The sequence below is a fragment of the Podarcis raffonei genome, chromosome 4 (genome assembly GCF_027172205.1).
Source record: "Podarcis raffonei isolate rPodRaf1 chromosome 4, rPodRaf1.pri, whole genome shotgun sequence".
Classification (NCBI taxonomy): domain Eukaryota; kingdom Metazoa; phylum Chordata; class Lepidosauria; order Squamata; family Lacertidae; genus Podarcis; species Podarcis raffonei.
Genome location: NC_070605.1, coordinates 11407566 through 11434146, shown reverse-complemented (window position 1 = coordinate 11434146; position 26581 = coordinate 11407566). Strand labels below are relative to the sequence as shown.

The 26581-nt window shown below is 47.8% G+C and overlaps 1 protein-coding gene across 1 annotated transcript in view; it reads left to right on the top strand.

The window, feature by feature from the left end:
* The window catches only part of INTS4 (integrator complex subunit 4), a 36293-nt gene extending 10569 nt beyond the window's left edge, over nucleotides 1-25724 (top strand). Inside the window, exons 7-23 of the mRNA XM_053385159.1 lie at nucleotides 1276-1364; nucleotides 3506-3626; nucleotides 5126-5197; nucleotides 6225-6399; nucleotides 6601-6806; nucleotides 8144-8286; nucleotides 9293-9408; nucleotides 10402-10535; nucleotides 12563-12720; nucleotides 14246-14339; nucleotides 16457-16537; nucleotides 17103-17233; nucleotides 18168-18227; nucleotides 18872-19031; nucleotides 21325-21468; nucleotides 23218-23338; nucleotides 24987-25724. Of these exons, the coding sequence (XP_053241134.1) occupies nucleotides 1276-1364; nucleotides 3506-3626; nucleotides 5126-5197; nucleotides 6225-6399; nucleotides 6601-6806; nucleotides 8144-8286; nucleotides 9293-9408; nucleotides 10402-10535; nucleotides 12563-12720; nucleotides 14246-14339; nucleotides 16457-16537; nucleotides 17103-17233; nucleotides 18168-18227; nucleotides 18872-19031; nucleotides 21325-21468; nucleotides 23218-23338; nucleotides 24987-25180 (2199 nt within the window). The 3' untranslated portion in view covers nucleotides 25181-25724. The remainder of the gene's footprint in view (nucleotides 1-1275; nucleotides 1365-3505; nucleotides 3627-5125; nucleotides 5198-6224; nucleotides 6400-6600; nucleotides 6807-8143; nucleotides 8287-9292; nucleotides 9409-10401; nucleotides 10536-12562; nucleotides 12721-14245; nucleotides 14340-16456; nucleotides 16538-17102; nucleotides 17234-18167; nucleotides 18228-18871; nucleotides 19032-21324; nucleotides 21469-23217; nucleotides 23339-24986) is intronic.
* Nucleotides 25725-26581: the final 857 nt, after the last annotated feature.

Below are 26581 nucleotides of genomic sequence, written 5' to 3'. Positions count from 1 at the left end.
CTCTGAGGTTGCGGCGCTCATCTCGCTTTATTGGCCGAGGGAGCCGGCGTACAGCTTCCGGGTCATGTGGCCAGCATGACTAAGCCGCTTCTGGCGAACCAGAGCAGCACTCGGAAACGCTGTTTACCTTCCTGCCAGAGCGGTACCTATTTATCTACTTGCACTTTGACGTGCTTTCGAACTGCTAGGTTGGCAGGAGCAGGGACCGAGCAACGGGAGCTCACCTCGTCGCGGGGAATCGAACCGCCAATTTTGATCGGCAAGTCCTAGGCTCTGTGGTTTAACCCACAGCGCCACCCGCGTCCCCCTTATTCACGCTACACATAGTTAAATTATGGAACTCACTTCCATAGAAGGCAGTGATGGCCATCAACTTGGATGGCTTTAAAGAGGATCAGACAAATTCATGGAGGAAAGGGCTATTGCTGCGTCCAGCTGTGGAGGCAGCAATGCTTCTGATTACCAGTTAATAGGAAACAAAGAAGGGGAGAGTGGTATTTTGTTCAAATCCTGATGCCTTGTTTTCCACAGGAATCTTTTTGGCCTCTGTGAGAACAGGATGCTGGACTGGATGGTCCTTTGGCCTGATCCAGCAGGCTCTTCTGTTGTTCCTGTGTTCATCAGGGACTCAGGTTTCTTTTTACAGTGGTACCTTGATTCGCAAACTTAATCTGTTCCGGAAGTCCGCTCCAAAACGAAAAGCGTTCCCAAACCAAACCTGAAGCATCTGTAACCCGAGGTATGACTGGAATGCACAATGGATTAATCCGTTCCAGACTTTTATAAAAAACCCGTGAAACAGCAATTTAACATGAATTTTACTATCTAACAAGACCACTGATCCATAAAATGAAAGCAATAAAGAATGTACTGCAGTCACACAATACATCCATCAGTAGCTGAACTGGGTTCCACACAGTCACAAAAATGCAAAATAAATAGCAAAAACAGCCAGACCTCAGCATAACACTCAAAACGGAAGTGTGGCACTCAAACCAGGAGCGTAACACTCAAAACAGAGCACGTTTCGCTTCTGAAAAAAGTTCGCAAACCGGAAAGCTTACTTCTGGGTTTGCAGTGTTTGGGTTCCAAGTTTTTGAGTACCAAGGCGTTTGAGAACCAAGCTACCACTGTACTTTTTAATTTGCTGGTTCCTCCAGTTTGTATCCCGCAGATTACAAAACTTCTTAAAAGAAACAAAGGGTAGCATGCAATATAAGTATTGGTGGAAGGACTTAGGGCTGATGGTAGCTGACTGCAGATCTTCTTTTTCAGGCATGCAAACTCTTAACCGACGACTACGAACAGGTCCGCAGTGCTGCGGTTCAGCTTACCTGGGTCCTCAGTCAGCTTTATCCAGAAAGGTAAGCATGGAATAGCTGGCAGTCCTAAACGAAGGGGTGGGGTTCAGTAATGACCAGTCTTGTAAAGCTAAAAGGCTGCAAAGTTTTCTTTTGCCTGAGTTTCCATGCTGTGTGGGCTGTCGGAATATCAAGCCTTATCAGAGGAATTGGCCATTCTCCAGGCACCCGGCTTGATTCCTTGTTGACCTCCCTGTCTGCGACTCCCGGCAAGATCAGGCGAGATCTCAATCGGCGATCCTCCTCAACGTGAGAAGAACACACCACTCCTCCCCTGCCACCCCAGGGAGGGGAGAGAGACAGACAGAAAGTATTTACATGCCTTTATTCTGTCTTTCCAGCAGTACAGAGAAAACGTGTCTGCACTCTCTTAACATCAACAGCAGAGAGAGAATAATAACTCCTCCCATGTACTTCCAGTACAGATCATGTGACACTCTGAGCTAACATCCGGTGCTCAGTACACTGAATAGACTGTCCTTTGTTCCCACGGTACAGTCCCAAAACATCAACATCCTGTTTGGCTTTCCAGCCATCTGGAGCACTCAGCTGCATTGCTCCTTTTTCGTAACATGGGCATGGGTCAGAGAGCGAGAGAGAGAGAGTTGTCCTGAAGTTAATCAAACAAACCATGACTTATTTCTCCAAGGTCTGTTTTGTTTTCCTGTTGTTCTTTGCCTCAAGCCCCTTTTAAGCATTTTCAGTCGGCATCTCGCGTAAGGTAGTGAAACAAACCATGGTTAAGGGAGTGTTCTGGGGTTGCGTGTGATGTCAAACCACAGTTGAAAGAAACCAAGGTTTGTAATCCAGCACCAAACCGTAGCGACAGGTTGTGGTTTGTTGGCAGTAAATAAACCATAGTTAAACCACTGGGCAGAATAAGGACGCTCAAATGGTTTAATAAACTGTGGCTAAGCATAATATGTAAACCAGGCATATGGTACATGAAGCTTAACTAAATGTTATGAAAACCATGGTTTGTTCAAAAGCTTTATTTAAAAGTACATTGGCTGTGGGGTTTTTTCCAGCTTGGAGTCCTGGTTACTTGGTGTTCACTTAATGAAACATGCCTTTTATTTACGCAAGCTGAATTGGGCGAGTGTGTTGGGTAGGATTCCCCATCCCTCTCTCCATTCACAACATTTGTAGGGAAAGATATAGAAGATTTGCAGATGACACCAAACTGGGAGGGGTGGCTAACACCCCAGAGGACAGGATCACACTTCAAAACGACCTTGACAGATCAGAGAACTGGGCCAAAACAAACAAGATGAATTTTAACAGGGAGAAATGTAAAGTATTGCACTTCGGCAAAAAAAATGAGAGGCACAAATACAAGATGGGTGACACCTGGCTTGAGAGCAGTACATGTGAAAAGGATCTAGGAGTCTTGGTTGACCACAAACTTGACATGAGCCAACAGTGTGACGCGGCAGCTAAAAAAGCCAATGCAATTCTGGGCTGCATCAATAGGAGTATAGCATCTAGATCAAGGGAAGTAATAGTGGCACTGTATTCTGCTCTGGTCAGACCTCACCTGGAGTACTGTGTCCAGTTCTGGGCACCACAGTTCAAGAAGGACACTGACAAACTGGAACGTGTCCAGAGGAGGGCAGCCAAAATGGTCAAAGGCCTGGAAACGATGCCTTATGAGGAACGGCTAAGGGAGCAGGGCATGTTTAGCCTGGAGAAGAGGAGGCTAAGGGGTGATATGATAGCCATGTTCAAATATATAAAAGGATGTCACATAGAGGAGGGAGAAAGGTTGTTTTCTGCTGCTCCAGAGAAGCGGACACGGAGCAATGGTTCCAAACTGCAGGAAAGAAGATTCCACCTAAACATTAGGAAGAACTTCCTGACAGTAAGAGCTGTTCGACAGTGGAATTTGCTGCCAAGGAGTGTGGTGGAGTCTCCTTCTTTGGAGGTCTTTAAGCAGAGGCTTGACAACCATATGTCAGGAGTGCTCTGATGGTGTTTCCTGCTTGGCAGGGGGTTGGACTCGATGGCCCTTGTGGTCTCTTCCAACTCTATGATTCTATGATTTAACTCTCAGCCAAACCTGGCTCAGCAGGTGAGAACAAACCTAGCTATGATACGTTGATACAGCACCTTGTGACTTGTTCTCTTCCTCCCCACCCCTTCAGCATTGTCCCAATCCCTTCCTCCAACGAAGAAATCCGCCTAGTGGATGATGCATTTGGGAAGATTTGTCACATGGTCAGTGACGGCTCCTGGGTGGTGAGAGTACAAGCTGCTAAACTCTTGGTGAGTGCCTGTGCCCTCTGTCATCTCCTTACGCTGTTGGAAAAGAGAGCAAGCTGTCCGTCATGAACATGAAATGCTAGTGGTTTGTGAAACCTCTGGAACATAAGAAGATACTGGCTTCTGGATCAGGCCAAAGGCCTGCTTGGTCTAGCATCCTATTCTCACAGTTAGGGAAGCCCTCAAGCAAAACCTGACCCCAACAGCACACTCTGCACTCATGAAATTCCTAGCCACTGGTATTCAGAGGCATTCTGTCTCTGATTGTGTAGCAGGATTTCCCCAGCTTGGGTCTCCAGCTGTTTTGGGACTACAACTCCCATCAGCCCTAGCTAGCAGGGCCAGTGGTCAGGGATGTTGGGAATTGTAGTCCCAAAACAACTGGAGACCCAAGCTTGGGAAACTCTAGCCATCATGACTGCTAGACATTAATAGCTTTATGCTCCATGAATTTGTCTGAATGCCTTTAAGAGAATAAGGAGAGCCTGCAGGATCAGGCCTTCAGAGGCATACTGCCCCCCCAGTGGTAGCAGCCATTGCCAACACGGTGCCCTCCAGACTTTTTGGACTACAACTCCCATCAGCCTGAGGCGGCAGCATGGCTGCACACGGCTGTTTTAAGGCTGTGTTGCCTGGGGCTGGTGGGAGTCTGAAACATCTGGAGGGCACCAGGTTGGGAAAGGCCTCTCTAGATTTAGCTGGGCCTCCTCCTCCTCCTGTAAATGGATTGATATAGCCTCTCCCTAAAGCTCAGTTGGGTGGAGTCTGCATTGGCTACAACACTCCCTCACCCAAACCTGCCTTGATGAAGGAAAGAGGTCCTGATTCTGGTATAGCTTGAGTGGCAGTTTTTGGGTCATTTTGTGGGGTGACTAATGCCAGGAAATATATTGGAGTAAAAAAGAAAAATTCAAAAAAGTGAAAAGAACATAGAGATGGGAAGCAGAGAGTTCCCCTTCCCAAAACAACGACAACAATTTATTTCTTATACCCCGCCAGTATGACTGGGTTACCCCAGCTGCTCTGGGTGGCTTCCAACGAAATGCAGAGAGGGAGAAAAGGCGCACAAAACCTTAAAAGCTTCCCGAAACAAGGCTACGTGGGCCTGCCAATCAAATGGCAGTTTTGACCAGGGAATAAGAAAGGGGGGGCTGTGTGTCACACGGTCTTTCCTCTGTGCCATGGCTAAAAAGTGAAACTGATTGCCAGTCGACTTGGGATGGACAAGCCGAAAGGACTTTGCACACAAAGCAGAACAGGCTTAAGGAATTTCTTTGCCACAAGATGTGGTGACAGCCACTGGCTTGGAAGGCGACAAAACAGATTGGAGAAGGAGAAGGAGAGGTCTTTCAACAGCCATTAGCTCGATAGCTAAATAGTCCCTCCTTCGGAAGCAGTGTATCTCTTATGCTGAGGACTAACAGCCAGGATTTTTATTTTACCAGTGCTTTGTTCAAAATCACCCTGTTGCTAACATGCCTCTTTCCCCTCCTTCGTCCCAGGGCTCCATGCAGCAAGTTAGTTCTCACTTCTTAGAACAGACCCTGGACAAGAAGCTGATGTCAGACCTGAGGGTACAGAAACTTCTTTTATTTCATTTTTAATCCTTTCTGCTGTGCATCCTGTGTCCTAACCTCGGCATGCCGGAAAGTTGCACGACAGGTTCCTTTTTGATAGTCCTCGGATCCCTTCTGTGTCTGCAGGAGATCAGAAGCTGGCTTTCTGGCAGGTTGAAGTCAGTGAAATTTGAGCCTCGGCTGCGTTCGCTCAGCCTTGTGTCAGCTTGCAGTAAATCTCCCTCAGGCCATTCTGGTTTCTTTGGTGAAGGGTTCCCCGCACATCTTAAGTCACAGCAATTTGGCATGCAGAAACTGAATGCTGAACTAATTTGCAGAACTTTGGCAGCTGTTTCAAATGAGCACCACAAGAAGGCACTGAAGATTCTGGGTGCCTTGTGTGTTGCCCTTGCTTCTGCTGTGGAGTTGTGTTGATGGCCTTGGGTGTGCACTTTATGTTACCATTCGTATAACCAACAACAACAAATTTAATTTTTTTGTTCCCTGCCCTCTGATTGGGTTGCCGTGGCCGCTCTGGGCGGCTTCCAGCAGAATATACAAAAACACAACAGAACATCACACATTAAAAGCTTCTTGGTAGCTTGGCATTTGAATGTGCTGTCTCTAGTCAGGCATCTAGACAGTTAATGAATATTACACACACACACACACACACACACACACACACACACACACACACGTACCTCGGTTGTCAAACGTAATCCGTTCCAGAAGACCGGTTGACTTCCAAAACGTTCAACAACTGAGGCGCAAAGGGCTGGCTGCAAATGCAATTGAGAAAATTGAAAAACACGCAGGAAAAAACTTTAACAAAATATTATTTTTTAAAAAACACACACGCAGCAAAAGCCATTCAACTTCCAAGGCTCGTTCGAAAATGGAAGCATTTACTTCTGGGTTTTCGGTGTTCGAAAACCAAAATGTCCGGCTTCTGAGGCACTTGAAAACCGAGGTACCACTGTATAAGAAATTGTCTCTGCAAACCATTTCTGGCATGTGACCTTTACACTTCTTGCATCTGCAGCGGAAACGCACAGCCCACGAACGAGCCAAAGAGCTTTTCAGCTCCGGGGAGTTCTCAAGCGGCAGAAAATGGGGTGACGACGCTCCCAAAGAAGAAGTAGACACTGGAGCTGTGAACCTAATTGAGTCGGGTGCCTGTGGGGCGTTTGTCCATGGGCTGGAAGACGAGATGTACGGTGCGTGAAGGCTCTGCCGCCGATATCTCCCCTTAAAAAGATCCTTGCTGAATCAAACAGTTAGAAGGGGGGGGGTGTGTGTGGACTCCTTAAAGAGGACCTGGTTTCTCTCTCTTCCCTCCCCAACCCCAGCAAAAATACGTAGGGGCAGCCCTTACCGCCTGCTCTAACCTTTTCTTTCTCTCGCTCTGCATTTCTCAGAGGTCCGCATTGCCGCGGTCGAGGCCCTCTGCATGCTGGCCCAGTCCTCGCCCTCTTTTGCAGAGAAGTGCCTCGATTTCCTGGTTGACATGTTCAACGACGAGATCGAGGAAGTGAGGCTCCAGTCGATCCATACCATGAGGAAGATCTCCAACAACATCACTCTCCGGGAGGACCAGCTGGACACCGTCCTCGGCGTCTTGGAGGCAAGTGTTCCCCCGTCCTTACCGACAGAGCTTTATTTGGTCCACTTTTCGAGCTGTGGGTTTTTTTCTCCCTCGGTTGCTCCTGGTTCATGTTTTTCCATCACTTGCTGATAGGGGCAGCTATCCTTCCCATAACTGTTGGATGAATTGGGAGCGAGCCACGGGCTTGTGCTCACCCTTCGCTCTTCTCATGCGTCAGTTCTTCCCCCCTTCACTTATGGGTTGTCTGATTCTGCTGTCCTGCCAAATTGCGGCCAATCCTAACTTCTAAGTGCATGATTCCCAGCGACGTAGAAACCTGCAAATTAGCTTCCGGGCCCAATTCAAATGGTTGGTTTTGACCTATAAAGCCTGAAATGGCTCAGGACCACAATAACTCAAGGACCTCCTCTCCCCATATAAACCGATCCAAACTCTGCATTCATCCTCTAAGGCCCTTCTTCATGTGCCTCCTCTGTGTGAGGTCCGGAGGGTCGCAATACAAGAACGGGCCTTTTCCGTGGCAACTCTCTGTTTGTAGAATGCTCTCCCAGGGAGGTTCGCTTGGTGCCTTCATTATACTCCTTTAGGCGCCAGGCAAAACATTCCTCTTCAACCAGGCCTTCATTGTTTAAAAAGTAAAGGTAAAGGGACCCCTGACCATTAGGTCCAGTCGTGACCGACTCTGGGGTTGCGGCGCTCAGCTCGCTTTATTGGCCGAGGGAGCCGGCGTACAGCTTCCGGGTCATGTGGCCAACATGACAAAGCCGCTTCTGGTGAACCAGAGCAGCGCACGGAAATGCCGTTTCCCTTCCCTCTACAGTGGTACCTATTTATCTACTTGCACTTTGATGTGCTTTCGAACTGCTAGGTTGGCAGGAGCAGGGACCGAGCAACGGGAGCTCACCCCGTCGCGGGGATTCGAACCGCCGACCTTCTGATTGGCAACTCCTAGGCTCTGTGGTTTAACCCACAGCGCCACCGGCGTCCCATCTGATTCATTGTTTACAGCCTTTTAAATGTGTTTGGGAGGGGGGGAATTGTTTGTTTTGGTTTTAATGATTGCTTGTGTTTTAATCTTTTGTTTTATTCTGTGAACCCCCCTGAGATCTTGAATGAAGGGCGGTATATAAATTTAATAAACAAAATAATAGAAAAAAACAAATCAGGCTTCTGGTCCACCTGGGCTCAGTACTGTCTGCCCAGACACGCAGTAGCTCTCCAGGGTTTTAGCACCTAAGATGCTGCCTCATACTCGCTCAAAGCAGCCCGCCACTCTGGGTGTTACGCGCAGAACCCGCAAGCAAGCGCCCCCAAGACCACCTGTAATATTCTGAGCCTTTTCGTGCTGCTTTTAGGATTCTTCCCGAGACATCCGGGAGGCTCTCCACGAGCTGCTGTGTTGCACCAACGTCTCGACGAAAGAAGGCATCCATCTTGCCCTGGTGGAGCTCCTGAAAAACCTCACCAAGTATCCTACCGATAGGGATTCCATCTGGAAGTAAGTGCCTCTTCCTTAGACCAGTGAACTCCCCTTCTGGGGGCCACATTCATTCATTCATTGAACTTGCTAGCCACGCTTTTCTTTTTTTCTTTACAAAAAGAAGCTCAAAGCAACTTAGAAAAAACAGCACTTGCATGCAGGTCCTGCTCATTATTCAAAAATTCACTTATCACTTATCCGAACACTTATCACGGCCTAGGACTCTCGTACCTACGGGACCACCTCTCCCGATATGCCCCATGGAGGACCTTAAGGTCCATAAATAGCAACACCCTAGAGGTCCCGGCCCTAAGGAAGTCAGATTAGCCTCAACTAGAGCCAGGGCCTTCTCAACACTGGCTCCGGCCTTGTGGAACGCTCTGTCTTTGAGACCAGGGCCCTGCAGGATCTGATTTCTTTCTGCAGGGCCTGTAAGACAGAGTTGTTCCGCCTGGCCTTTGGCTTGGAGTCAATTTGATCCCCCCCCTTTCTTTTTTTCTTTCTCCTCCTGTGATTTTAAGGTTGTATTTTAATCTTGTTTTTAAGTTGTATTCATTCAACTTGTTTTTATTGTTGCTTGTTAGCTGCCCTGAGCCCGGCCTTGGCTGGGGAGGGTTGGGGTATAAATAAAATTTATTTATTATTATTATTATTAAAGAATTATACCCAAAGCTCACTACATGCACAACTGATTCAGATATCCAAACAGCTGGAGTTTGCCCACTTCCTTACTTGTTTGTGCTTTGAGTATAGTTAATGCTGTTTGTTATTGTTTATATGGTGGTTGTGCTGTTTTGGGGTTTTTTCCATAAATGTTATGCTAGACAATATATATTTATTTCTTCCATTATGATATAGTTGTGTGTGTGTGTGTGTGTGATACTCTAAGTCACTTGGGCACCTTCTGGTGACTAGCGACTAGTAAGATTTCTAAAAATTCTCAGCCATCTTTGTGTTGGGTTTATTGTGAAAGGGAACCTCTGTATCTTTTAGATGTTCACCAGTTTGAATCTGTGTGTTATAGGTGCTTGAAGTTCCTGGGAGGTAGACATCCTACTTTGGTGCTTCCACTTGTTCCTGAACTTCTAGGGACACATCCTTTCTTTGACACCCCGGAGCCTGACATGGATGACCCAGCTTGTATCCTCTTTTTTTTGCTACCCCCTCTCCTTCCCTCTGAATAATGCTTGGCTGATCAGATCACACCGAGTCGTTGTTAAAAACCATGGTTGTCACTTGACTGACAAACCAGAACTGGAAACCGTGGCTTGAAATAGGCTGGTAAACTATGGTTTGTGCTATGCTTTGGTCTGATATCTTAAATTATAGTTTGGGATCTTGATTTTGGGGCACGGTATGGTTTGCTGCAAACCAGAAGCAGAAACTTGTTGTCTGCTGTCTTCACAGAGAAAGGAAGGAGTGTGAAAGCCCAAGATTTGATACTGCTCTGGTTCTCCAGAAGCGGCTTAGTCCTGCTGGCCACATGACCAGGAAGCTGTACGCCGGCTCCCTCGGCCAGTAAAGCGACCCCAGAGTCAGCCACAACTGGACCTAAGGGTCAGGGGTCACTCTACCTTTACCTTTTATGGTTCACGCCGTTTACCTTCCCACTGGAGTGGTACCTATTTATCTACTTGCACTTTGACGTGCTTTTGAACTGCTAGGTTGGCAGGAGAAAGGACCGAGCAATGGGAGCTCACCCCGTCGCGGGGATTCGAACCGCCGACCTTCTGATTGGCAAGTCCGAGACTCTGGTTTAACCCACAGCGGCACTCGCGTCCCTTTATTCTGCATAGATCAAGACAAAGAAAACGTGTGCTCTCCATGTCTAAGAGCAGAAAGCAGCAAGCAAAAGCTATACACAAACGGAAGTTCCCAGCAAGCTGTGCTGGAATGTAAACAGACATGTGACATGCAACAACCCAATACCTGTTCCTCTTAGCTGAAACAGAACATCAATATCCCAACACTGGATTGGTGGCTCTGGGCCCCTGCTGCTCGCTGCCCCGTGCTCCTCAACCCTTGATTCATTACCTGTGAGCGTTCTCTTTGCAGCTTCTCTCCACAGAGTTTTCCCCTGTGCGTCCAGTTGCTTTGGAATCCTGCTTTTCCCTTAACCTGCGGCGCAAACAGACATTGCGGTCCTGGTTCTCATTTTCAACGCTGCCAAATCGTGCCCAACAATGCCGGCGCTGTTTTCGGATCACACCTTTAGGCACTACGCTTACCTTCGGGACAGTCTCTCTCACCTCGTCCCTCCCTTGCGGGTAAGCCAGTCAGTGGTGTTAATGTGTCTTCTGTTTTGTTTTGTTTTTTGTTTCTGTTCCGCTTTTGGAGAATTAACACTCATAGGAAGACAAAGCAGGCTGCCACTCCGGGTCCAGACAGCTACAATACGCTGTGTAGTAATAATAATAATAATAATAATAATAATAATGATGATGATGATGATGATGATAATAATAATAATTTTTATTTATACCCCGCCCTCCCCAGCCAAAGCCGGGCTCAGGGCGGCTAACAAGCAATAATAAAAACAAGTTGAATGAATACAACTTAAAAACAAGATTAAAATACAACCTTAAAATATTGAAACATTAAAATATTAAAACGTAGCCTCATCGCAGGAGGAGAAAGGAAAAGAAAAAAGAAAGAGGGGGAGGGAATCAAATTGGCTCCAACCTAAAGGCCAGGCGGAACAACTCTGTCTTACAGGCCCTGCGGAAAGAAATCAGATCCTGCAGGGCCCTGGTCTCATGAGACAGAGTGTTCCATCAGGCCGGAGCCAGTGTTAAAAAGGCCCTGGCTCTGGTTGAAGCTAATCTAACTTCTTTGGGGCCCGGGACCTCTAGGGTGTTGCTATTTATGGACTTTAAGGCTCTCCGTGGGGCATACCGGGATAGGTGGTCCCGTAGGTACAAGGGTCCTAGTAGAACACCTTCCATTGCCTGATGCCCTTGAAATGTTTTGAACTACAACTCCCACCAGCAGCCATGCTTTGAGCTCGCGGTTAGGCCTTGCTCTGGGTTCATAGAGCATTGGCCACCCTGGAGAGACAGGGACTTTTGTGGGGAAGCAGGGACCTTCAGTCTCAGCAAGACCTATCGGAGATGAGCTGCTGTGCTCATTCAGCCTGACGCTCCCAGGCAGGTCATGTTTTTGCTAATAAAGAGTTAGCTCCGAGTGGCTCGGTGTGGTTTGCTGCTGGCTCCCCTCCGATGCCACTGTGGGTGAATTGTAAGATGCAGCTGTACAACTGTGAGAGTCGTGAGATGGGGAGTGAACTGTACCGCTGGAGGCTGCAGTCGCAGCTGTGTTTTACTCAGAGGAGACCTGTTGAAGCGAATGACTATGACTGCGTTAGGTCCGTTGATTTCAGTGTGTCTGAGTAAAACGTAGCTGAATACCTAGAGCAGTGATGAGAGAGGGCTTTTGCTTTCCTGGTGAGTTTGGGAAGCGCACTGGGCTGCATCATTCTTCTGCCAGTGATTGGGTAGGTAGATAGATAAACTTTATTTTAATGTTGCATTTTAATTTTGTTTTTAAGTTGTATTCATTCAACTTATTTTTATTATTGCTCGTTAGCCACCCTGAGCCCTGCCTCGGCTGGGGAGGGCGGGGTATAAATAACAATTATTATTATTATTATTATTATTATTATTATTATTATCATTATTATTATTATTCGCATTAGCCAACGGCCATGGCAACATAAAACAAGCAATATATACAAATAAAAAGACTACAATGGGTAAAAAGGGCAATCAAAGGACCAAGATTATCGTTCAGATAGTGGCGCTTAATCTCACTGCACCCTCGATAAACCTAGCAACCTTTGCTGTTGTCTGATCATTTTGATCTGATAAAAGAAAGAACCATGTGGCCTCAGATGGGCGGCCTGGGATGGTAAGTAAGAGTGGGGTAATGATCTCATTCCTAGATCTTTATAAAGGGGACAGGACAGGAGAACATGAGCTACTGTTTCCAGATTGGCCAGTGACTGGGTGCCATCCGCTTTCTATCGGTGAGCTTCCACATGTCAGGGCCCGCTCAAAGGGGCAAATTCTACTTCAGGCACTCGTTTTCATGGGTTTTCTGGCTGTTGCTCTGGAGCAGTCCTTTCGGAAGAACAACGGCATGTCTTGAAGGTGGTCTCCATCTCTGATTGCTCCCTGGGGAGCAGTCACTGAAATGCCGTCACTGAAGATGGATAGCAAAAGTGCAGAGGGGAGCTAGAAAATTCCAAAGTGGAACATGATCTGCTAACTTAGCTCCTCATTCTCTCTTTGCTTAGTTGCCTGGGAAAAAGCTGGCGTCCTCACCTGTGTCGGCCGGCCTCGCGCTCCAGGAAGACCCTTCCCAGGAATTCCTACAGCAGAGCCTTGAAAGAGTTTTCAACCTTCAGCACCTAGACCCACAGGGCACCCAGGAGCTGCTTGAATTCACAATTCGGTAATAGTTTCCGAAAAACCAGGAGGCTGCGTTGACCCTTTGCCGATTTGAGGAGCCTTCAGCGATGCTGTGTGTGTGCTTTTCAGTTTCAGGGTTCCATGGGTTCCTTAAAATGTTGAACAGCGAACCTGTGCAGATATCCTTAGTCCTCTGGTACAACTCTTTCTCTTTGCATTGCATAAATGTTAACTCTGGCGCAGGGCCTGAGAGCGGAATGAAACTTTGGCGGCAGGGAGCCCTCGATTCTGCTGGGTCATCGCGGGCTCTGTTTCCCCAACATGAGCTGTGGTATCTATTATTTATTCTACAGTGGTACCTCTGGTTGCGAACGGAATCTGTTCCAGAGGCCCGTTCGCAACATGAAAAGAGCACAACCCGCAGCGGCGCGTCTGCGCACAGGTGGGTTGCGATTCGCCGCTTCTGCTCATTATGTCATTTTGTACTTCTGTGCATGTGCGAGTGGTGAAACCCAGAAGTAACCCTTTCCGGTACTTCTGAGTCGCCACGGGACGTAACCTGAAAGAACGTAACATGAAGCAGACGTAACATGAGGTATGACTGTACAGTGGTACCTCGGGTTAAGTACTTAATTCGTTCCGGAGGTCCGTTCTTAACCTGAAACTGTTCTTAACCTGAGGTACCACTTTAGCTAATGGGGCCTCCTGCTGCTGCCGCGCCGCCGGAGCACAATTTCTGTCCTCATCCTGAAGCAAAGTTCTTAACCTGAAGCACTATTTCTGGGTTAGTGGAGTCTGTAACCTGAAGCATATGTAACCTGAAGCGTATGTAACCCGAGGTACCACTGTATTTAAATTTATATCCTGCCCCTCCTCGCAACAGAGCCCAGGGCAGCAAACAGCAAGCAGTAAAAGCATCGAAGCCTCTTAAAAACAATTCCAATGCAGATGCAGACCTGACTTCTTCAGACTTATTTATTTGGTTGTTGTGTTTATGGGATGCCTCGTCAAATAAATTCTCCGGGCACAGCATGCAGATACAAGCTTGTGACGGTAAAACCATGCTGCAATAAAACCCACAGTGAGCTCAAGAGGCAGTTGCAGGTGCTCGTTTTAAACCCTTTTAAAAATTAAACAATATTATCCAGTTGCCCACAGATATGTTTCAGAAGTAAGCAAAAACCACTGTGTTTGACAGCGGAACAGACTGCCACAAGAGGCGGTGGACTCCCCTTCCTTGGAGGTTTTTAAGCTGAGGTTGGGTGGCCATCTGTTGTGGATGATCTAGTGGAGATTCCTGCATTGCCGCGGGTTGGGCTAGATGACCCTCGGGGTCCCAACTCTACAAGTCTGCAATATTGGCCACGCCCCGTGACATCCTTGCAGCCCTTGTTGACTCGCTTTTTATTCTCCTCCATTTATTCCTGGGAGCCTATAAGCAAAAGAGATGTTGGAGGTCGTTAACTCACAAAAGCACATTGTGTTAACCGCCTCTCAGTAAACAAAACGGGCTCCTCGCCACCCCATTAAACCAAGCATGTTTTTAACCCTCTTCCTCTTTGCTCTAGGGACCTTCAGAGGTTTGGAGAGCTCCAGTCCGACTTGGCTGGGGTGGCTGACTTCTCGGCCACTTACCTTCGATGCCAGCTGCTTCTCATTAAGGTAGGCCTTCCTCTGGAGCAACCCCTGGTCCCCTTTCCTGAACTTTTCCAGTATGTTGTGGGGTGATGCCCATTCCGCTTAAAATTCTAGCAGACAGTGAACAACACACAGGCAGTTCAAAGCCAGTCAAACCCTGTGTGTGTGTGTGTGTGTTCATGTGTTATTTCCTGCCCAAAGCCCAGAGACCCCCTGCTTTGCTCAGTGTGAAATTGCCAATTTGTACCTCCAAACAACAGCAGAGGAAGTCCGGGAAATCACGGAAGATGTATTAGGTAAACAGAACTGGGATTCAGCACATTAGCTAGGAGCTGACTCGGCAGCCTTTGGAGCTATGGCATTTGCTGGCTTTGCAGGGAAAAAAAATCTAGCTTCCTTCAGCACTCCCCAACCCCCAATCCTGTAAACTGGGTACACGATCTGTTAAGATGCAGAAATAGTTGGTAAGTGGATGGAGACTGCTTGGTGTGAGATGGTCAACATACCCTCCAACATTCCATGATGAAAATAGGAAAATCCTACTGCATAATAGGGGACGCGGGTGGTGCTGTGGGTTAAACCACAGAGCCTAGGACTTGCCGATCAGAAGGTTGGCGGTTCGAATCCCCGCCATGGGGTGAGCTCCCGTTGCTCGGTCCCTGCTCCTGCCAACCTAGCAGTTCGAAAGCACGTCAAAGTGCAAGTAGATAAATAGGTACCACTCCGGTGGAAAGGTAAATGGCATTTCCGTGCGCTGCTCTGGTTCGCCAGAAGCGGCTTAGTCATGCTGGCCACATGACCCGGAAGCTGTACGCCGGCTCCCTTGGCCAGTAAAGCGAGATGAGCGCCACAACCCCAGAGTCGGCCACGACTAGACCTAATGGTCAGGGGTCCCTTTACCTTTACCTTACTGCATAATAATGATATTTTATTTTATTTTTGTTTTATTCATTCATTCCCTGCCCATCTGACTGGGTTGCCCAGCCACTCTGGGCAGCTTCCAACATACATAAAAAACATTATAAGACATTAAGCATTTGAACATTTAAAAACTTCCCTATACAGGACTTTGGCTTGGGGGTCGGGTCGGGTTGCAGAACTCGGTACCTTCTAACATTTCTACAGTGAAAATAGGGATGTCCTAGGGAAAAGTGGGACATTCCGGGATCAAATCAGAAACCAGGACGGCTTTTGTAAATTCAGGACTGTCCCTGGAAAATAGGGACACTTGGAGGGTCTGCTATAGCCAGTGAGTTGTGTGCAGCTGTTTAGTGTAGGTGAACTCTCTTCTGTTCAGTAAGCATGAGACAAGCCCCATGGGAAGCTAGAAGCTGTAAGCTGAGTTTTGGGCTTAGCTGAATGTCATTTTCTGTGTTTACTTTTCCGTTAAACCTTTAGACCATTCAGAGGATCACAGGGTGGGTTGCAAAAGATCTCAGAAGCAAGCATTTAACATGAAGTGGTCAGCATTAAAATAAAATTTAATGAAACAGCAGCCACGATTTACAGCCAGCAGCAGACAGAGGCGCTCTAGATCAGGAACAAGAACACTTTTTTCACCCCAAGGCCCACATCCCCTTAGTGACAACCTCTTTTGGGGGGGGCATGTGCCAGTGTTGGGTAGGGACAGAGGGGAAAGTGGCTGGAGCAATGAATATCCATTTTGCCTTTTGAGCAGTAGAAGATTTTCTATGTGCACTCTCACGCCCCTTGTCTATCCTTCCTCCAGGCAAGCAAGAAGCATTGTCAGAGCTCAAAGACGTAGTCCAGCCAGGCAGAAATGGCTTGGGAGGGTGCAAAGTAGGGCTAGGGAAGGGTCTGATACCTTGCAAGGGCCTCCATTATCATTGGCAGTGTACCACTCAATGCCACTTGCTGGACAAGCCAACCACGAGAGAGGGCTGCCGGCGTTCCTTTCTTGCTTGGGAGCTTCCTTCAGGCTCCTGGGAGAAGCAGCCCGATCTCCCTTGAAAGGCCTTTTGACTTGATTCAGCAGGGGGATGCCCTTATAACGTCCTGAGAAGGAAGGCGAAATTGCATCCTTTCCTCCGTTCGCCCTCCAGCCTAAAGAGCCCAGCTTAGGTTTTAACTCCCGGGTTGCACAGGCCATATCGCAGTTAATTCCTGGACATCTCTTTCAGGCTCTCCAGGAGAAACTGTGGAATGTCGCAGCCCCGCTGTACGTGAAGCAGAACGCCCTGGCAGCAACCGCTGCAAAACAGGTAAGGCAGGGTGGAAAAAACAAACACGCATTTCACAGAGGCAGAAATCGCTGAGCACTTGTAGGCTCCTTGTGTGTGTGTGTGGTTTTTTTTACTTAATTATGTGCTATTGGCTTGCAGATTCCAGGAAAGCGAGTGGCCCTGTTGAGAGCTTATTTTTTAAAAATAAAAATAAAAATCTAATGTTTATACAGCGGTACCTCGGGTTAAGTACTTAATTCGTTCCGGAGGTCCGTTCTTAACCTGAAACTGTTCTTAACCTGAAGCACCACTTTAGCTAATGGGGCCTCCTGCTGCCGCCGTGCCACCGTAGCACGATTTTTGTTCTCATCCAGAAGCAAAGTTCTTAACCTGAAGCACTATTTCTGGGTTAGCGGAGTTTGTAACCTGAAGCGTATGTAACCTGAAGCGTATGTAACCCGAGGTACCACTGTAGTAGCACAGAAATGCTAGTATTTTTGCCTCAGTCTGTCTTGAACTAGTTCTGCAGATTCCCATCTGTCTGTGCCAGCACCCCGGTGGTAAATCTGTCCAGAATTGAGAAAAGTGCTGTTTCCTTGTCTAGATTATGGAAGAAACGTACAAGATGGAGTTCATGTACAGCGGCGTTGAACACAAGCAAGTGGTCATCATCCACCACATGCGGCTGCAGGCGAAAGCCTTGCAGCTGATAGTCACGGTGCGGACTACGAGAGGGTAAGGGAAATCTCTGAGCTTTGGGATGTTCTGGACTTGAACTGCAAGATTTAAATAGCTGGAGGCAAATGATGTGGTTGGCCGTGGAAGGTCCAGAAAATGTTGGATACTGAGCAGCTAGTGGGGTAAAATAGCAGTGATGTTGGGATTAGATCCTAGTGCAAAGGCAAATGGACCTCTGACCGTTAGGTCCAGTCGTGGACAACTCTGGGGTTGCGGTGCTCATCTTGCTTTACTGGCCGCGGGAGCTGGTGTACAGCTTCCGGGTCATGTGGCCAGCATGACTAAGCCGCTTCTGGTGAACCAGAGCAGCACAGGGAAATGCTGTTTACCTTCCCGCCGGAGCGGTACCTATTTATCTACTTGCACTTTGACGTGCTTTTGAACTGCTAGGTTGGCAGGAGCAGGGACCAAGCAACGGGAGCTCACCCCGTCGTGGGGATTCGAACCGCCGACCTTCTGATCGGCAAGCCTTAGGCTCTGTGGTTTAACCCACAACGCCACCCGCGTCCCTAGCATGACTCAAATTCACGAAGAACTCTCTGATAGTAAGAGCTGTTCTAACAGTAGAACTGTAGATGCTTTAGTTGAGATGCCCTTCATTGCAAGGGGCAAGATGACCCTTGGAGCCCTTCCAACTCTACAATTCTATGATGGCATGATTCTAGGATCTCTGCTATGCTATTTGAATGACATAGGGATGCGGGTGGCACTGTGGTCTAAACCACTGAGCCTCTTGGGCTTGCCAATCGGAAGGTCAGCGGTTCGAATCCCTGCGACAGGGTGAGCTCCCGTTCCTCCGTCCCAGCTTCTGCCAACCTATTTATCTTTTTTTGTGTTTTTAATATTTTGTTGGAAGCTGTCCAGAGTGGCTGGGGCAACCCAATCAGATGGGCGGCATATAAATAATAAAATTGTTGTTGTTCATTTCCAGAGTGGAACCTCTCTTTGGAATGTGCGAGAAGTTTTTGCAGGAGGTGGACTCTTTTCAGAGGTATGTTTTCTTGTTTAGGGGACTCAGGCTCTACAGTGGTACCTCGGGTTAAGTACTTAATTCGTTCTGGAGGTCCATTCTTAATCTGAAACTGTTCTTAACCTGAAGCACCAGTTTAGCTAATGGGGCCTCCTGCTGCTGCCGTGCTGCCGGAGCACGATTTCTGTTCTCATCCTGAAGCAAAGTTCTTAACCCGAGGTACTATTTCTGGGTTAGCAGAGTCTGTAACCTGAAGTGTATGTAACCCGAGGTACCACTGTATACCTAGGCTCTATCATGTCAGACTGCAGATGGGAACTCAAAAGGACCCAGTGCTCCTCTATAAAAAATAGATTAAAAGCCCCCTTTCAGCTCCTTATTGGCAGCTGCGGAGCCTTCATCCGAACAAGCAAGGTTGCTTTTTTCCTGTAGCTGCGCAGCAAGCAATCAAAGGCCAGCCTTTTTCACCATGGGCTCTTTCTGCGCTTTTACTTTGAAAGGCCCAGGCAAACTGTATGGGATTTTCTTGTGGGTGAGACTAAGGTTGCCCCAGATACGAGTCAAGGGATTCCTTGGGGGGGGGTGTCCTCTCTGAGCAGAGGGTGGATCCGAATCTGCTTTCCCTGCACTCCCAAACTTTCCCCCACGCTCTCTTTTTTCCACAGATGTTTCATTTCTGAGCTCCCTCATATGCAAGACAGTTTTGTGGACAAACTCCTGGACCTGATGCCCAGACTAGTGACGTCAAAGCCTTCCGAAGTCGTCAAGATCCTGCAGGCAACGTTGCGGCAGAGTTGCTTCCTTTGCCTTCCTCTCCCTGAGAATGTGAGTATCTGGTTGGCAGCTGGGCAGCCGACTCTTAATAATAATAATAATAATAATAATAATAATAATTTATTTATACCCTGCCCATCTGGCTGGGTTTCCCCAGCCACTCTGGGCGGCTTCCAACAAAACACTAAAATACAATAACCTGTTAAACATTAAAAGCTTCCCTAATCAACTACTTAGGGACGCGGGTGGCGCTGTGGGTAAAAGCCTCAGCGCCTAGGGCTTGCCGATCGAAAGGTCAGCGGTTCGAATCCCTGCGGCGGGGTGCGCTCCCGCTGCTCGGTCCCAGCGCCTGCCAACCTAGCAGTTTGAAAGCACCCCCGGGTGCAAGTAGATAAATAGGGACCGTTTACCAGCGGGAAGGTAAACGGCGTTCCGTGTGCTGCGCTGGCTCGCCAGATGCAGCTTTGTCACGCTGGCCACGTAACCCGGAAGTGTCTCCGGACAGCGCTGGCCCCTGGCCTCTTAAGTGAGATGGGCGCACAACCCCAGAGTCTGTCAAGACTGGCCCGTACGGGCAGGGGTACCTTTACCTTTACCTTTTAATCAACTACTTGAAGTAATTTTATAGCAGCTGTTTAATGGTATTTGCATGTTTCTTATATGAATCGCCATATAAGCATACTTTATAAATTTATTCATAATGGATGCAATGGAATGACCATCGGTTATGTACTTTCTGATGTGTCTTATTTATTTTTATGACTGCTTTGTTATGCTTGTAATTATATAAATCTTTTCATAGTGTAAACTGCCTTGAGCATTGTTTTAACTATGGATGATCATATGTATTCCTAATAAAGTGGTACCTTGGTTCTCAAACTTAATCCGTTTCGGAAGTCTGTTCCAAAATCAAAGCGTTCCAAAACCAAGGCACGATTTCACATAGAAAGTAATGCAAAATGGATTAATCAGTTCCAGGCTTTTAAAAACAACCTGTAAAACAGCAATTTAACATGAATTTTACTCTCTAAAGAGACCATTGATCCATAAAATGAAAGCAATAAACAATGTGCTGCGGTCACACAATCAGTCAATCAGTAGCTGAACTGGGTTCCACACAGTCACAAAAACAAAACAGCAAAACATCCGGGTTTGCAGTGTTTGGGTTCCAAGTTGTTTGAGTACCAAGGCGTTTAAGAACCAAGGTACCACTGTAAGCCAAAATATGAAGGGGGGGTTGCCTTTGCAGAACACCTCTTTCCTTCTCCCTTCCCAACTGAGCAATCAAACTAGGAAGGTTCTAACCATGGTTTCCTACTTCATCCAAACCGGGAAACCATGGTTCCCAGCTACAAAACAAAGCAGGATATTAAGATGTCCTTTGAAGTTGCTAAGAGTATCATGTATGGAGGAAGGCTTGCTCATATCTCAGTATACTAAGCAGTGATAATGATCATTTGAACTACATTGTACTACATTTTTAGAGTCTGTTGAAGAAGTTGAATTTGTTTAGGGTCCTGGGCTCCTGCCGCTGTTTTGCTTTGGCCAACCGCATGCACAAGGCAGCTCCTTCGTTGACGCCTCTGTAAATTGACAAACAGCTGAATACATTTTTCCAAGCCCAAATAAAAAAGCGTGTGTGTGTTGGAAATAACAAACGGGAATTTTGAGAAGTATGAGAAGTATGTGACGCGGCAGCTAAAAAAGCCAATGCAATTCTGGGCTGCATCAATAGGAGTATAGCATCTAGATCAAGGGAAGTAATAGTGCCACTGTATTCTGCTCTGGTCAGACCTCACCTGGAGTACTGTGTCCAGTTCTGGGCACCACAGTTCAAGAAGGACACTGACAAACTGGAACGTGTCCAGAGGAGGGCAACCAAAATGGTCAAAGGCCTGGAAACGATGCTTTATGAGGAACGGCTAAGGGAGCTGGGCATGTTTAGCCTGGAGAAGAGGAGGTTAAGGGGTGATATGATAGCCATGTTCAAATATATAAAAGGATGTCACATAGAGGAGGGAGAAAGGTTGTTTTCTGCTGCTCCAGAGAAGCGGACACGGAGCAATGGATCCAAACTACAAGAAAGAAGATTCCACCTAAACATTAGGAAGAACTTCCTGACAGTAAGAGCTGTTGGACAGTGGAATTTGCTGCCAAGGAGTGTGGTGGAGTCTCCTTCTTTGGAGGTCTTTAAGCAGAGGCTTGACAACCATATGTCAGGAGTGCTCTGATGGTGTTTCCTGCTTGGCAGGGGGTTGGACTCGATGGCCCTTGTGGTCTCTTCCAACTCTATGATTCTATGTGTGGCAGTGTGTATATGTGATTTGGCATCTTCCTTCTGCAGATCCACCGAGCGACTGCCACCATCATTGAGCCGGCAGGAGAATCGGACAACCCCTTGCGCTTCACGTCAGGATTAGTGGTTGCGCTTGACGTCGATGCAACTCTGGAACACGTGCAGGATCCTCAAGGCACTGTTAAAGTTCAGGTAAGGGGAATAAAAGCATTAAGGATCGCCCCAATGGTCGGAACCAGCTTTTCTCAACCTGGGCGTCCTTCAGCTGTTTGGGACTCCAACTCCCATCAGCCCCAGCCATCATGGCTTCTGGTCAGGGATGATGGGAACTGTAGTCCGAAACATCTGGAAGGCAGCAGATTGGGGAAGGCTGCCTTAGTCCTATGCCTGCACATGGAGTATGATGAAGTAGAGACTAAAGCAGCGCCACGCTTTTAGGTGGGTGGGAATAGGAGAAAAAACTGCTTCTGTCTGCATTTAAAGGCAAACCAGTTTAATTTGCTTTTTCTGAAACAGTAAAGGGACCAAAACATTTGTACTTCTCCAGATTTTGCAGTGCAGTTCCGCAGCCAAGGAACGTATACTGGGATAAAGTACCTTAAAAATTCAAATGCTAGTGAAAAATAACACACGCAAATTCAGTATAATGGAGAAAGCAATAATAATAATAATAATAATAATAATAATAATAATAATAATAATAATAATAATAATATATTATTATTATTATTGTTATTATTATTATTATTATTATTATTATTTATACCCCGTCCATCTGGCTGGGTTTCCCCAGCCACTCTGGGCGGCTTCCAGCAGAATATTAAAATACAATAAACTATTAAACATTAAAAGCTTCCCTAAACAAGGCTGCCTTCAGATGTCTTCTAAAAGTCTGGTAGTTGTTTTTCTCTTTGACATCTGGTGGGAGGGTGTTCCACAGGGCAGGCGCCACCACCGAGAAGGCCCTCTGCCTGGTTCCCTGTAACTTGGCTTCTCGCAGGGAGGGAACCGCCAGAAGGCTCTCGGCACTGGACCTCAGTGTCTGGGCAGAACGATGGAGGTGGAGACGCTCCTTCAGGTATACAGCTTTGCAAAAATGTGTAGCTTGGGCAAAACTGCACACAGAAATGTGTTCATTAGCAGAAATGCACACTGAAATGCTGGTTAATTTTCACGAGGACTTTAAAAACAATAATGGCAAACTGATGTAGAAATGTGGAGGAGTGTACTTAAGACAGGAAAAACAAGGAAACGAGAGAAACTGAAATGGACAGATTTGCCCATCACTAGATGTGTGGCACTGTGGGTTAAACCACAGAGCCTAGGACTTGCTGATCAGAAGGTTGGCGGTTCGAATCCCCGTGACAGAGTGAGCTCCCGTTGCTCAGTCCCTGCTCCTGCCAACCTAGCAGTTCGAAAGCACGTCAAAGTGCAAGTAGATAAATAGGTACCGCTCCGGCGGGAAGGTAAACGGCCTTTCTGTGCCCTGCTCTGGTTCGCCAGAAGCGGCTTAGTCATGCTGGCCACATGACCCGGAAGCTGTACGCCGGCTCCCTCGGCCAGTAAAGCGAGATGAACGCCGCAATGCCAGAGTCGGCCACGACTGGATCTAATGGTCTGGGGTCCCTTTACCTTTAGATGTGTGTGTCGGGTGTGTGTTTGGGGGAAGGGGTCTTCTCGCTTCAGCAACTCTCTTTTGCACATTGTTATCTGCAAAGAAAACCAAATGCAAAATCTCCAGGCAGCCACGAAGAAGCTCATGAGGCATTGTTGAAGGAAGAGTCCCTGACCTTGGGAAGGCTGGGCTGAAACTGTGCCGTCGTCCCCCTTTCAGTGTGCACACGATTATGCCCTACATAATGCGAGTAACGTTTGCATAGGGTTTCCGTGTTCCTGACTCCCTGTGCCTCAGCACTGACAAATCCCTCTCTTCCCTTATAGGTTGTATACCCTGATGGCCAGGCACAGCTCATCCATCCTAAACCGGCAGACTTTCGAAACCCCGCTCCCGGAAGGCACCGATTAATTACTCAGGTTTACCTCTCTCACACTGCCTGGACAGGTAAGGAGGATACTGGATCCAGTGGATCTTTGGTTCTGCACGGGGAAGTCTTTACGGTGTAGGTTTCGCTTGAGCACTTCCAGAACCTTAAGGGTTCTGTGGCTTCTTTCTACTGCTGGCGTCGGGCGGAAACCAATGCAGCAAGTCGCCAGAAAAGGCACATGATATGTGATGGGTTGAATTAACCGCCCGTCTCCTAGAAAATGCCATGCATTCAGTGCTAGAGAAAGATTTCAACGTGGTTCAAGCTATAGGAGCTTGCTCTTGTTGACTCAACAGTTTATACAGAACAATAGACAATTGCTTGTTAAAAAACAAACCAGACTAGGATAATTTAAAGTTTGTGATGCAGTACTTCATATATGGAGAAGCTACAGTCTTTCAGATATTATTGCACTCCCAATTCCCAGAAGCCTCAGACAGCATGGCCTAAACAGGAATGATGGGAGGTGGACAACAACAATTTATACCCTGCCCATCTTTCTGAGTTTCCTCAGCCACTCTGGGCGGCTCCCAACAGAATATTAAAAACATGATAAAAGATCAAATATGAAAAACTTCCCTAAACAGGGCTGCCTTCAGATGTCTTCTAAAAGTCAGGTATAGTGGTGCCTCGGGTTACATACACCTCAGGTTAAAGACTCCACTAACCCAGAAATAGTACCTCAGGTTAAGAACTTTGCTTCAGGATGAGAACAGAAATTGTGTGGCGGCGGCACAGCGTAAGTGGGAGGCCCCATTAGCTAAAGTGGTGCTTCAGGTTAAGAACGGACCTCCCCAGAACAAATTAAGTATGTAACCAGAGGTACCACTGTTTATTTCCTTGACATCTGAAGGGCGGGCGTTCCACAGGGCAGGCGCCACCACCGAGAAGGCCCTCTGCCTGGTTCCCTGCAATGTCACTTCTTGCAGAGAGGGAACAGCCAGAAGGCCCTCGGCGCTGGACCTCAGTGGAACTGAACAATGGGGGTGGAGACGCTCCTTCAGGTTCCACAGGTTCACCCACCCCTGCCATACTGCTTGTTGCACTCAATTTGTAGTTTAAGACAGGGGTGCCTAACTTTTGTTTTTGACCTTAAGTCTGCCTGCACTGGAGATCAGCTGCCAGAAACCACAGGAGGGGCAGAGCGCTGCTGCTCTCAGGCCCTGCTTGCAGGTTTTCCTCAAGCACCTACCGTATTTTTCGCTCCATAAGATTCACCTGACCATAAGATGCACCTAGTTTTTAGAGGGGGAATGCAAGAAAAAAAAAATTCTTTAAAGGGAGCGCTGAGCAGAGCCTGTATGCATCCCAGGCTCTGCTCAGCGCTCCCTTTCACGAGCCATGTGGAGCGTGCGTGCGGCGCTTGCAGGCTTTTCCCCGAGGAAGAAGGGACTGACGGGCTGCCCTTCTCCCTCCTCGGTGAAAAGCCCCCAAGAGCCGCACAAACGGCTCTTTAAAGGGAGCGCTGAGCAGAGCCTCCTGCCTGCATGCGCTCCATAAGACGCACACACATTTCCCCTTACTTTTTAGGAGGGGAAAAGTGTGTCTTATGGAGCGAAAAATACGGTAGTTGGCCACTGTGAAAGCAGGATGCCGGACTAGGTAGTCTAACCTGGCAGGACTCTACTTAGCTTCTTATAACTCGCTCCCATTTTACATCCCCAGAGCCCTGTCAGATCGAAGTGCGGCTGTTGCTGGCGTATGGTTCGGATCGAAACAAAACATCCGCGAGGCTCTCGCGCACCACCTGGGGAGACAGTCTGGATCTGCCCCCCCAGGCCGAGAATGGCATCGAAGGAACCATCCCTTTCAGCAAGCCGGTCAAAGTTTACATCATGCCCAAGCCAGCCAGGCGGTGATGGCTGCCTTTTAAGGACCCTTTTTTTATTGATACGATTCCTGCGGGAGATCTGAGACCTTTCTAAGCTCGGTTGGCACATGCACACGGAAGATCAAGTTGGGACTGCGGTTCAAGGGGAGGAAATCACCCTTAAAATTGAGCAGTTTTGTCTTGAAATGTTTCCTGGCTGGCAGAAATTGAGACGCCCCCGGATTGAATCGACCCACCAAACTTGCTTCCCATCTGACTGGTCGTCAGAGCTGCTGCGAATACACAGAAGGCTTTCTGGGTGCCCCAGTGTTGCTAAGGGGTTTGTGAGAAGCGTCCTCAGCCATGCCAAGGACTCTTCCACACTTTCCAATACTCACAGAGGCCACAGGCTGGCCTCCGATTGAGGAGGAAACACATGGCTGGCAGGATGTTGTGGGCAGTGGTTCAGCAACAGCCAAGGGCTCCTGGCATCCTCCATTGAGAAAAGTCCCAGAGCCGATTATTTCTCTGTGCCTGCTGTATATATATATATTAAATTGGGAAGGGACAGTTCTTTTCCTATGAGCTGATAACTGTCTACAGCAGTCGTCCTTGAGAACAACTCCCTTATCTTAAAGGTGTGGTTCATAGCCGTTGGGACCACCATTAATTTATTCAAGGCTCTCTGATTTTTTAACATGTGTCACTGTGCCTCGCAATGTACTGTATTTTTCGCTCTATAGGACACACCCGACCATAGGATGCACCTTGTTTTAGAGGGGGAGAACATGAAAACAAAATTCTCCCCCTCTCTGCTCAGCGCCCCTTCAGCAAAGCGGCAGGAGAAACGGAGCCCCTTCCATTTCTCCTCCTGCTTTGCTGAAGGGGCGCTGCGCAGCTCTCCCTCTCTGCTGAAGCCGGGAGAGTCTTGCTCTCCCGGCTTCAGGAAAAGGAACCTGAAGCCTCCAGAGCCGAGTGCGAGTTCCCGCTGTGCTCCAAAGGCTTCAGGCGGCTATCCCTGAAGCCTGGAGAGCGAGAGGGGTTGGTGCGCACCGATCCCTCTCACTCTCCAGGCTTCAGCGAAAGCAACGCAAAGCCTCCGGAGTGCGGAGGGAGGGCTCCCTCTGCGCTTTGGAGGCTTCGCGTTGCTATCGCTGAAGCCAAGGAGCCTGCATTCGCTCCATAGGACACACATTTCCCCTTAATTTTTGGAGGGGAAAAAGTGTGTCCTATAGAGCGAAAAATACGGTAGCTGGTGCCTGCTGCAAGCCACATCCCTTTGATTAGCCGTGCAATTTTGGTTATTTTATAAATGCATTTAAGTAATAATAAACATCTGCACCCAGTTATCCAGGTATGGAATGGACTAGCAGTTTAAATAGTGGGGGCCTCTGGTCAAGCAGGTTGACCCCGATATCTGAAGGCATAAGTGGACATGTTATTCCCACAT